Source organism: Trachinotus anak, unplaced genomic scaffold, assembly GCF_046630095.1.
Source record: "Trachinotus anak isolate AG129_WGS33_773 ecotype Australia unplaced genomic scaffold, CSIRO_AGI_Tana_v1 ptg000008l, whole genome shotgun sequence".
NCBI lineage: Eukaryota > Metazoa > Chordata > Actinopteri > Carangiformes > Carangidae > Trachinotus > Trachinotus anak.
Window position 1 is genome coordinate 25589130 of NW_027273859.1, and position 12139 is coordinate 25601268.

General features: G+C 41.7%; 1 protein-coding gene across 1 annotated transcript in view; it reads left to right on the forward strand.

The window, feature by feature from the left end:
- dapk1 (death-associated protein kinase 1) overlaps positions 1 to 9344 on the forward strand; it is an 82677-nt gene extending 73333 nt beyond the window's left edge. Inside the window, exons 21-26 of the mRNA XM_071483799.1 lie at positions 3806 to 3991; positions 4093 to 4290; positions 4970 to 5108; positions 5367 to 5487; positions 5845 to 6033; positions 7169 to 9344. Coding sequence (XP_071339900.1) covers positions 3806 to 3991; positions 4093 to 4290; positions 4970 to 5108; positions 5367 to 5487; positions 5845 to 6033; positions 7169 to 8464 — 2129 coding nt within the window. The 3' untranslated portion in view covers positions 8465 to 9344. The remainder of the gene's footprint in view (positions 1 to 3805; positions 3992 to 4092; positions 4291 to 4969; positions 5109 to 5366; positions 5488 to 5844; positions 6034 to 7168) is intronic.
- Positions 9345 to 12139: the final 2795 nt, after the last annotated feature.

Consider the following 12139-nt stretch of genomic DNA (forward strand, 5'->3'; position numbering starts at 1 on the left):
CCATGAGCAAGGCACTTAGCGTTAGGCTGTCCTTAATGGAGCGCCACAGTATGAAGGATGGATGGCAGCGCAGGGAAATAAAGCAGCATCTGAGCTGGTTTGGTCTGAATCAGGGGTTAGCTGTATGCATTAAATATGCATACGTTTATGTTTTATGTATTTATATGAATTATTTATATTTATAGTATGTATAGTGAACAAGTGCATTTTCTGGAAATTCAATAGAGGCATCTTAAAAAAAAAAAGGGAATGTTATTGGGGTTTTTTTTGTTTTGTTTCTTTCTCTTTTAAAAAAAAAACTGAGGCCTTATCTCAGAATGAATTACTATCTTATAATTATGAGAAGATTATCTCATAATCACAAGAAATAGGATCCCATAATTATTAAATAAATGATTAGGAGATTTTCAGTCATAATTACAAGATATGTTTTTTTTCTCTTTTTTTCTTTGGTGAACACTTTTGGCTGCTGTAGTTGTTGAATTAAATACACCTGATGTCCAAATACATCAACTGATGCTGGGCACATTCTCAGTGATATTCCTGGAATCATCAGGTGTTTCAGGTCGTTCAGCTTTCAGTTATCACATTTCACAACATTTGCAAAATAAGGGAATTTTTACAATTAGCTGCACAATATTTCAAGCAAATACACAATGAGTTTGGACCTTGAATTGTACAAAGTGGTAAAACTTAAAGTCACCAAAAACTGAAAAATAATGCAAATAGCTTTTTCAAAAAGCCTTTTCAGGGATCAAAAACTGGGTTAACATGCAGTTTTCTTGTAACAATGGAAGCGAATGAAGATAATGCAAATAATTCCTGCAGGTGGCTAAATGTTTGCTGATGACTTACAAACCTTCCAAGTGACACACTTTCGGAGCAGTATTGAATTTCCACAGTAGGAAGATGGTCACAAGTCTTAGGCTGTTGAATGAGTCAAAAATTTAGATTGAATTTAATTCAGTCAGGAGAGACAAATGAACATGAGTGCAGAAACTTAATTTTAATAAAGACCTTGGCATTGACCCTGTGGATTTAAGAGATGTGAAGGGACAGAGCTGCCAATTTTAGAATTTCCAAAGGAGCCTTAGACGGGGGCCTTGGAAAGTATTGAAAAAAGCAGGAGTATTTAAAAAGGCAGGAGTATTGAATTGAATTCATGCCAGTAACACACCTCCCTCCTTGACGGATCAGGCCCAGGGAAGCTGAGGTGAATGGGCTGAAAGCAAAGCACAGAAAACACAGCTTGTCTTAGTTTTCTACAAACAAGAACATGCTAGGAAAGAAAAACATGCAACTCTGGCTACTAACCCGGCAACCAGCAACCTCAGTAACCATAAGTATTAACCCTGTTACTCCAGTAACCGGCTCCTGGTCTTCAGAAAAGCTTTGGTTGAGTGACAGATCTGTGGTAAAACTCCCTGACATGTTCAGGGTAGCGTAAAAACACACAAGCCAGCACACACTCACACACTAGTTTCTCTGTATTTGCGCTCTACCTGCCCTCCCTCACACACACACACACACACACACACACACACACACACACCATTGCGTCTCCTTTAACCACTGTGTTTTGCAGCGTTCAGAGCCATTACCTCCCAGACAGACCTGATGCTCGCTCAGATAATGGTCATTTACACGAGCTGTATAGAGTTACTGATCCCATCCTTTACACTATCTGTTAATGTGTAGCTTCTGTCAGAGCTGAACGGGGACGCAGAAAGAGCTTACTCTCTCTTTGTTTCATTTCTAGCTGAATTCGGTGACGGTCTTTATTGACTTTGTGTTATAGCTGCAGTGATACGTGACGTGAGTCCACAGTGAGACAAAGAAACAGGGCTGAGAGGGACCAGCTGCCACCGTGTCCATTTGTTTTGTTTTGAGATTTCTATTCATGCAGACTTGATACACGCATTGATTTTATACTTTCATGAGTCTGTTGAAAGTCCAAATGTGGCACGTTGAATATATATTTACCTTTGTTTAGTGTCAATATTTGTAACTTTACGATGCTGTTACACAAAACTCAATTTGACACCTGAAAGAATTCAGCACTGTGTATTGATTTCTGTCCTTTCAGGCTGTTCATGCCTCAGTTCTTTGAAAGGGACTGATCTTCCTTCATCCATTCACTTTAGTAATCTGTGAAATAGCACAGAACAGCTTTGAAGAGAGGTTGTGCTTTGCTACAATACAGTGTTTTCAGTTATTGTTTATGAATCATTTATGAATCACCCGTTCTTTATAGACACTTAGGCTCGTCATTAAGAGAAAAAAGTGTTGGCAAAGGCATAAGAGCATCTCTGAAGTCCGACCCTAAAGCAGCTTTTATTATTAAAAAACTAAACAAACAAAAATAACTAAACTAAAACCTAAAACCAGAAACCCAGCATCAGTTTTTTTCACGTACCGTAACATTTTTCTCAACCTTTTCCAAAGATGTCTCAAAACAACAATTGAGAGGCTGACAGCTAACCATGCTGTCTTGTTTTAGTGGATATTTTCTATTTGATGGTTTCCAGCTGTCATTTTACACAGTTTTTATATGAATCACCAGTCTTCACCTTCAAAAAATACCAGGCAATTTTACCAAAGTTAAAGTGATCAGAATAGAAGAAAATGTGATTTATCTGGGCCAAACATTTAGACTAAGTGAGCTGTTCTGCTGTTGTTTCTACCATTATCACTATTAAAAAACAACCAGTTGAATATCTTACATAATGTCCCTGAAGTAAACAGCACATATTCTCCTTCAACTTACTCTTGTAGGTGTTTTTTCACAGGGTGCATTCATACCAAGCGTGGTTGAACACACTTCCACTAAATCAAGTGTTCTCTTATAGTTCTGTTTGTTTGGTTCAGTAACAAACTCCACGATTGTTTAGGATTGAAAACATCAATCTGCTGCAGGGAAGCAGAAGATTTTGCAGCTGGATTGCGACATGCGATACTCAGTGTTTCCTCAAGCTGAGGAAGGGTCCATACAAAAATAAATCCTCATAAAAACAAAGCAAAACACAAAAGGCATTTCACAATAATCAGACATTTGCGTGGAGGCTGAAATGCCTCGAGAAAATACGACAAAACTGCAGCAAAAAAAATTAACTGTGATTCAAGGCAAAAAAAAAAACAAAAAAAACTGTAGGTGTGGTCCAACAGAGAGCAAAGAAAATACAGATGTTATGTCTGCATTGTTGATTCATGTGCTGTAGAACAGCACCCCCATGTGTTGGCAAGTGTATAATTATTGGGTGACAAAAAGACTGCGGCTGCACATCTGTTTACTCCTCTGGAGAAGTAGCTTGAGGGGACGGGTTATCAGAAAGATTTAAGCTCAGCTCTTTGTACAGATCTGCACAAAAATATTTCAGTATTCAAGTGTTCACCAAGATACATGGGAACAGTGTAGACTTGAGATATATTTACAGTTTATTTGATCAGTTGAACATTGATCATTTCACGGTAACTGTCCAGCATAGATTTATAATAAGAAGCTATGTTTAATTTTGCTTCAATGAAGTCAAGTTAGTTTTATTTATCAAGCTCAAAAATACATCAATTATAAAGTTCTTTACAAGAACCAAATATAAAACATTTAAAGACCATAAGAAAAATCTAGTGAAATAATAAGAGTCACTTTGAATAATGGAATTTATTCGTACTTTTGGAGAACTTAATATAATATGAATATAAAATGAATAATGAATATAATGTCAGATTAAAAATGACCCTATTATAAAGACGCTAATGAACAGTTTCCATCACCTCCTCCTCGTGTGTCTTCTCCTCTGTGCTTTAGTGTCAGTGAGCATCTCCAACTTGTACCCGGGCTGTGAGAACGTGAGTGTGCGGAGTCGCAGCATGATGTTTGAGCCCAGCCTCACCAAAGGCGTCCTGGAGGTCTTCTCCCCCGTCCACAACGCTCTGTCCACAGCTGACGAGCAGGCAACGAAGGCTATCGACATCCAGCACGCCAACATACACGGTGAGACATTTACATCTCACCATTGGAAACTTTTTTTTTTTTTTTTCCCCGGTGGTTAAACTCGTGGCTAAACTTCTCATTTCACTTGTTTCCCTCTGTAGGTGTGGGGGAGTTCAGCGTGTGGGAGTTTTCGGGGAACCCGGTCTATTATTGCTCCTACGACTACTTTGCAGCCAACGACATCACAGCGATCCATCTGGTCCTGTTCAGCCTGGAGGAGCCGTACGAGACCCAGCTGGGCCACATCACCTACTGGCTGAACCTGCTGAAAGCCCTCACCCTGCCCCAGGACAACATCTGTGAGCACCGAGGGGAGGGGGGAAGGGGCTGAGACCATCATTATAGAAGATAATGACTGTAGTAACAGGGCAGCTCTTGAAAAATCTTTAAAAGCAATGACTTCTGTGACCTCAAAAAAGGCCTCAGGAGGCATTAAAAAGTCTTAAATTGAATTTATAAATATGTTTTTTTTAATATATATATATATATATATATATATATATATATATATATAAAACATTTCAGTTTTGAAACATTATATATCTGAACTACAAATGCTGTGATAGTGGGTTGTTTTTATCGTCCCAACTGATTCTTTGTATGACTATGAAGCGGGTATTAAATTGCTTTCTATGTGGTATTGAAAAGCTCTTAAAAAGTGTTAAATGTAATTAGTTAAAACCCTGCAGACACCCTGAATAATAAACCAGAAGACAGTCGGATTTAAAAAATAGGATTCATCCTAAAATACACTCAGCTGTTTGAAGTTATTGATCAGATTTCAGCATAATTAAAAAGCGACTGTAGTGAAAACAGGATACGACCGACTGAGCAAGACACCGACTATAATCCTGAGTGAGTCTCTTAATGGGACAGATGATAGACCGCTCTTTCAATTGTGAAATGGTGAAAGCTAGCACATTTTGAGACACTGACTTTCGTGTGTGTTTGTGTATATGTTGCCCTGTGTTTCTCCAGCTTTCGGAGGTCGGATCCAGCAGCCTCTCGTGGTCGTCCTGGTGGCGACGCACGCTGACCTCGCTGACGTCCCCAGAGCTTTCTCTGGAGAGTTCAGCTACGACAAGGAGAGAGCTCTTCTCAAGGAAGTCAGGAACAGGTTGGGAGTCTTATTAGATTATTTGGTTGTTCATTTTTTTCTTCTTTTTTGTTGGATTTTTTTTTTTTTTCACACATGGCATCTCTTTTCATTAAAGTGACTGCCACTGTAATTACTGTCATCATTGGTAGTAACACCTGTCTGATGGGTCCAGCTCCAGTGTTGCTGTTACCTTTTCAGTACAAGAGATGGTCCTTCATGTGTCTCATCGAGCCTGTGAAGAGATTTAACGTTTTAATACGATTGATTTGTTTTTAGGTTCGGAAACGACCTGCAGATCAGCGATAAACTGTTTGTGATGGACGCTGGAGCCTCAAACTCCAAAGACATGAAGCTGCTGAGGAGTTACCTGCAGGAGCTTCGCACCAACATCATCTCTGTGAGTTTACTTTGACTAAACCTTCCTGAAAGAGCCTGTACACACAAAACAAGTAACAGATCAAAATCTGACTGTAATCTGACTGTTGGCTGAAAATAATTCTGTTTCCCAAATAACCTTGTTGACATAAAGTCAGCTTGCTTTCTTGTATCAGATTATAGACTTAACATGAATGAAAATAATCATATAAAGTCTCTGTGTCATGATCTCTACAGAGGATTATCTGTAGACAGGCAGACATGCTGAACCCAAACTAAGTCTAGAATATTATTATTCTTCTTCATGTGTCAGCTGAGTTAAAACCATCAGTTAAACTAAAGAAACGATGACATACAATGACTCCACTTACCGTTGCAGAGGTGTAGTCCCATGACGCTGTTGTCAGAGCGTTTGCTGACCACCCTGCCGACCTGGAGGAAGCTGAGCGGACCCAACCAGCTGACGTCATGGCAGCAGTTTGTCAGCGACGTCCAGGAGCACATCAACCCCCTGGTCAGCCAGGATCACCTGCGTGCGTTGGCCCTACAGCTTCACAGCATGGGGGAGGTGCGTGTTTCTTCTTGGGATAACTGAGCTAAGAAGCTGACATGACATTTACAAACAAGTAAATACCACAAAAAACATTTAAGTAAAAAATGTTCAAGGTAAAAACCAAATGTTTAGGTTCAAGTGAGAACCAAGGTTAAGAAAGTGCATTAAAATGCTTGAATGAAATGACCAGACGCAGCATACATGACCTAGTCGTCTCCAGTTGTGAACTTTGTATTCACGTTTATGCTATTTCTTCGAGTTGAGTGTTCAGCGGCCGAACAGCCTGGAGGTGACATGAGTCCCTGACAGAGGAGGGAGGGGCACTCTGATTAAACAATAATGCATTATAGTGTTTTGAATACAAATTTACATTGTATTGTACAATATGTCTTCATTTTCTATGTTATAGAATCCACTGAATCAGTATTTTTTCAAGGGAACAGTGACGTTAGATACGGTGACGGTTTCCCAGAGTTTGTGGTATTTGTTCTGATGAAAATCACCACAATAGAAAATGTAACTTCAAATAACAGGCGCGTCCCTCCTGCTTATTGTTGCACTGTGAAAATGTCTTTTTGTTTCCAGAATATATTGTAGATGTGAGGACTATCAAATGTTTCTCTTCCTGCCTGACTCACTCGTCAAAGCTCATCTCCAGCAGCTGTTCAGCAGAATCCCTCCAGACTGCGCTGTTTCTTCATGAATGAATGAAACCCAGTCTTTGTTTTTATCAGTGAAGAAGTTGCTGTGCAGCAGGAACATGTTGTTTCTCTGTTTGTTTACCAGAATGACTCAGCTCAGGAAGCTGAATGAGGAACCCGAGGAACCATCCTGAGTTTCAAAAGTGTTACTTTATGTGTTTGCTGCTGATTTTGTCTCAAATTAAACATACTGGGTGTGAGATGTTAATTGAATCTCAGTATAATCACATTTTCAACATCTTTTCTATGTGTTTGTCAATATGTTTCACCACATTTAACTTTCTTTTCACATCTTTCTGAATCTTTTTATCCACATCCACATGATTCTCTCTAAACACTTTCTCTCGCTCTCGCCTTCTCCTTCTCATATTTTACTGTCAACTCACTTGTTTCTTGTCCTCCTGCTCCCTCACCACCTTTCCTCATTTATGTCCTCCCTCCTCCCTCAGATCAACATCATGCAGAGTGAGACGGTGCAGGATGTTGTTCTGTTGGAGCCTCGCTGGCTCTGCAGCAACGTCCTTGGCAAGCTGCTCTCTGTGGAGACGCCCAAGGCCATCCACCACTACAGGGGGCGCTACAGGCTGGAGGAGGTGCAAGCTCTGGCTCCGGAAAGCGACGTGGACGAGCTGCTGCAGATTCTGGATGCCATGGACGTCTGTGCCCGTGACGTCACCAACCCCTCCATGGTGGATGTTCCTGCCCTCATCAAGACAAACGGCCTCCACCGTTCCTGGACCGAAGAGGAGGAGGAGGAGTCACTGATCTACGGCGGGGTACGACTTGTCCCCGCCGAGCACCTTACCCCCTTCCCCTGTGGCCTGTTTCACAAACTGCAGGTGAACTTGTGCCGCTGGAGCCACCAACAGAAGCCGGAGGAGGAGGGCGGGGAGGATATCGATGGAGATATTCACCTGTGGACAAATGGAGCCAAAGTGAGCCAAGGGGCGGTGGAGGCCATGATCCTGCTGGTCAACCACGGCCAGGGGGTGGAGATTCAGGTGCGTGGACACGACTCAGAGCGGGCCAAGTGCTACACCCTGTTGGACACCATCTGCAGTATAACGGAGAACCTTCTGGCCTCCACGCTCCCCGGGCTGCTCACAGCCAAATACTACCTGAGTCCTCAGCAGCTGCGGGAGCACCACGCCCCCATCATGATCTACCAACCCAAAGATTTCTTCCGGGCCCAAGTTCAGCGGGAAACTTCTCTCACCAACACCATGGGTGGCTACCGGGAGAGCTTCAGCAGCATCCTGGCTTTCGGCTGCGCTGAGGTTTACCAGCAGGGGATTCTGGGAACAGACGTGCACATATCAGACGTCCCCCTGTTGGCTCGCAGGAAGCTGTGCCGTATGCTGGACCCTCCTGACGCCCTGGGGAAAGACTGGTGCCTGCTGGCCATGAACCTCGGCCTCACAGACTTGGTGGCCAAACACAGCAACGGGACTCCGAATGGCACCCCTGAGCTGGACTCAGACCCAGACTCCCAGCAGGCCGTGCTCCAGCCCAGCCCGACGGCGGCGCTGCTGCAGGAGTGGAGCGGCCGAGCAGGCAGCACGGTCGGCGTGCTGATGGCCAAGCTGAGGGAGCTCGGCCGCCGAGACGCCGCCGACTTCCTGCTCAAAGCCTCTCCTGTTTTCAGGGTCAACATGGAGGCAGTGGGAGGGGCCGCCAACAGCTACCCCCCAACCTGCAACGGAGGCACATCGTACAACTCCATCAGCTCCGTCATATCCCGCTGAACCAAACAGGGTTGACTTTGTGTCCTCACCAAAAACGTCAGACAGTTGGTCTGATGTGACGATTCCCCCGAACAGGACGGCGACAGACTCGTGTGTGAATGAACAAATGCAATCGTTACCAGAGAGTCCTGCTGCTCGCTCCTCAATCGCTCCATGAAGTTGGCGTATGAGCCAGATGTTGTGTTTGTGCTCTCCACACCTGTACAGCTGACCTTTTCCTTCCACTATGAATGTTGTGAAAGACCTGAACGTCCTGAGCTCCAAAGAGGAATCCTGTGCTTTTATTCTGTTCTTAATCTCGTTGTGCTGCTTCTCAATATCCCTCCTGCTCAGCTGTACGCCCAAGTCTCGCTCCTCTCACAGCTAACAGTCAGAAAGCTAGGGAAAGCTACGTTTTATAATCTCTACACGGAGAAACGGACGTGGTTTAAAAAGATGGCAGCCTCATGTTTGGACCTTTTTTTTTTATATCCATCCTTCAGTAAAAACTGAGGACTTTATTGTATCAGTGCACATGAGGAGGCTGCCGTCTTCACTCACTCCATCCATCACAGTAACATACAATAAAATCTCCCTCCTCGCTTCTGTTTTACTGATGTAACATTTGGCCGTTCAGCTTAGTATTTAATAAATTAACAGCATTTATCAGAGTGCCTTTGTGGCCTTCTACCTCCCTGAAGAGCACAAATAGTCTTGTTATACAAACAGTACTTCTTTCTAACATTTGAAGAACTGTGCCTTGTTGACACAAGTAGTAAAATGAATTTCTACCAAGCAGAAAGAAAACTTTTATTAAGGAAAGAACATGAAAAAGCTTGACTCATTTTACAAAGTTTTGAAATCTGAATTTCACCGCCAAAAACAAAAAACAAAAAAAAAACACACGACTGAAATCAGATAATTAGATTTTCTGCTGTATGTTTGATATTTGCGAGTCGGCCCGGAGATGAAACATGATATTAAATTAAGTGTGGAGTCTGTGACGCTCTGTGGAAGCTGTAGGGTCAAAGGGAAACAACATTCTTTCATTTTTAATCAGTGTATTTGTGGGTTTTTACCGATGACCTTCTTGTAGTATTATTCCTCATCCATCCATCCAACAACACCGATATTTCATTAATTCATTTGGTAACTTCATTTTACAGGTTTGTTACCTGCTAATAATTTCTTGAAAGTTTCCTGAACCATGTAGTTTGGTGTTAATTACGGGAAAATAGTCACAAAGTGTCGACTTGACCTGTAATTATTTGGAAATAAATTGGAATTCACACACTCGTAAAATGAAGCATTACCATGACTTTTTTGGGTGATTCTCTATTTTATATGTCCCAGAATTTCCTGATAATCTCCAGGGAGTTTTCCTGTAAAGAACAATATAACATGGTACTAATTCAGTCAAGTTTTTCATTTGTCTTTCATTGTCTCTTTTTACAGTCTTTGTGCGCACACCTTTCCCGCCTTTTTGCTCTTTGCAGTAGAGACATGACATTTAGGGAAGTCAGTGTTGTTGCTGTCACATTTCAAACTTGAGGAATAGTGTGAAGTTATTTCACAGTCGACTCTTTTTTGTCTTTTGTTCCCTGAGACTCGACTGAAGTGGTTTTGACTACAGGTTTGGTATTTATAGAAAAAACAGAGACCGGAGAAACTGACAGAGATCCAGTTCTTGACTCTTCTTCATGTTTAGATGATCTGCTGTGAACTGACCATAAAACACTATCAGAGCTTATTGGAGTTAATTCATTAAAAGTGTACCTTTCCAGGAACCTTCATAAAAATTTTCCAGTTACATATCAACTCCTTTCTAAGAAAATATTATGAAACTATGGGACCTGTAAAATACAGTGCTAATATAACTGATTTTCACCATTTACACTAAGGGAACTGTAGCCATTTTATAGAAAAAGGAGAGTAGTACAGTGTCTTACTGAAGGCGTTGATCTTCCCAGCATCTAAATTTATTTGCTGTAGAGGGTCACACATCGTCGCAGAGCGCTAATGTTAAAGATCATCATGGCTGACAGGGTGAAGCTCAGCACTCATGCTGCTAAGCTTCAGGGTCAAACCTAAGAACCCAAGCTGTGCACTCGTGCTACTAACTCTGAGGAGAAAGTGTCATCAAGATGATAAAAAAAAAAAGTAATTTGATTTCTGACCTTTTCTACCCAGCTAAAGGGTGATGTATTATATCTAGAGCTTCAGTAAACACGCCTGACGCTGCAGCTGCTTCCTCCACAGGTTTTCTGCATTAGTGGCCAGAGCTAGGACGTCAACAGTCATGTTACCGTCCACAGTGTCAGAGTTTTGCTCAGTGGCATCGACTCCTGCTTCTGTCTGAGCTTCTCTCAGTATCGCTGTCAGTGTCGGTCGACCACGCGTGGCTTCACATCTTCTTTCAGTTTGTCTTTTTATAACGCGAAGCTGCAGCAAACGCAGGGAAAAGAAAGAAGGCATGAAGTTAGTATTGTTGGCTGAAAAAGGCCAAAGGCTGCTGATGATAGAAATGACCCAGAAAAGCATTTTCACCTTGTGTAAGCTGGTGTTTTTTGTGACCTAACGTGGACCCGAAAAATGCTTCTTTTTTTCAGCACATACCTGTTGATGTTGGGAAAAGTCTTTGATTCCTCTAAAGTTAAGCTTTGTGGATGTAAAGGGCCTTTTTCAGGACATAGTGTCACAGTTTGATGGTAAAAGCTGAGCTCTGTGCCAGTATTTCCTGTCTGCTTTGCTTCCTCTCCAGTGTTAACATCTGTGCACAGAGATAAAACAAGACTTTAAAGACAATTTCAAATATGTACTTCTCTCATTATTTTTGTCTCAGCCTGAACTTGCCAATTGACACAGCAGGCGTCTTGCTGTGCTGTAAATACCTGAGGGCCTGTGTCCTCCACTTCGTCCTCTCTTTTTTGTTAGTTTTCACTTTTACGCTCCTTTCTTTGCCCAAATATGTTGATTACAACAAGGCAAAATGAATGTATTATACAATCATCCTAAGAATATGGTGACAAGTAAAAACAATAAAACTCCAACATGTGTTCAGAAACATGACTAAATGAAAATGCTCCAAACTGGTCATAAACATTGTTTTATTTTCCGTCTTTATTGAAGCTTTTGTTGTGTTGTGTAAAATCGTTGCCAATGTTGTGTGCCTGAGACACACTTGCATTCATTCCTCTGTTATGGCCTTGTACAGTATACAAACTGAGAAGTGATGTTTCAGAAAGGGAAGTGACTATTATGTTTCTGTTTCTCTTGTTCCAGAAAAAGAAGCACTTTTTTTTTTTTTTTTTTTTTGTAAAAGCTGAGAATCAACGTAATATTATCAAGTTTGTCTCCATTGTTTGCGGGTCCAACTGAAACACGTGGATTTCCTGTGTGTTTCTGCTGGACGAGGAAGGACGTACTCGATGTTACTTCTGAGTGGATTCTCTCCTCGGTCTGATCGCCACATTGCACAAGTCTTTTTGTTGCTATTTATGTTACATTCTTTAAGCATGTCCTGGAATGCCATGTTCTTAGTACTTCTGACACTTTATAGTGTAATACATTTTATAATAAATTCTTTACCTAATATAATTGTCCCTGTCCTACTTGAAGAGATACAGCATTTTAAAGGTTCCTGAAGTAGCATCGCAGCAGATCATTTTTACTTCAGTGGTTCCCAAACTTCTCCAA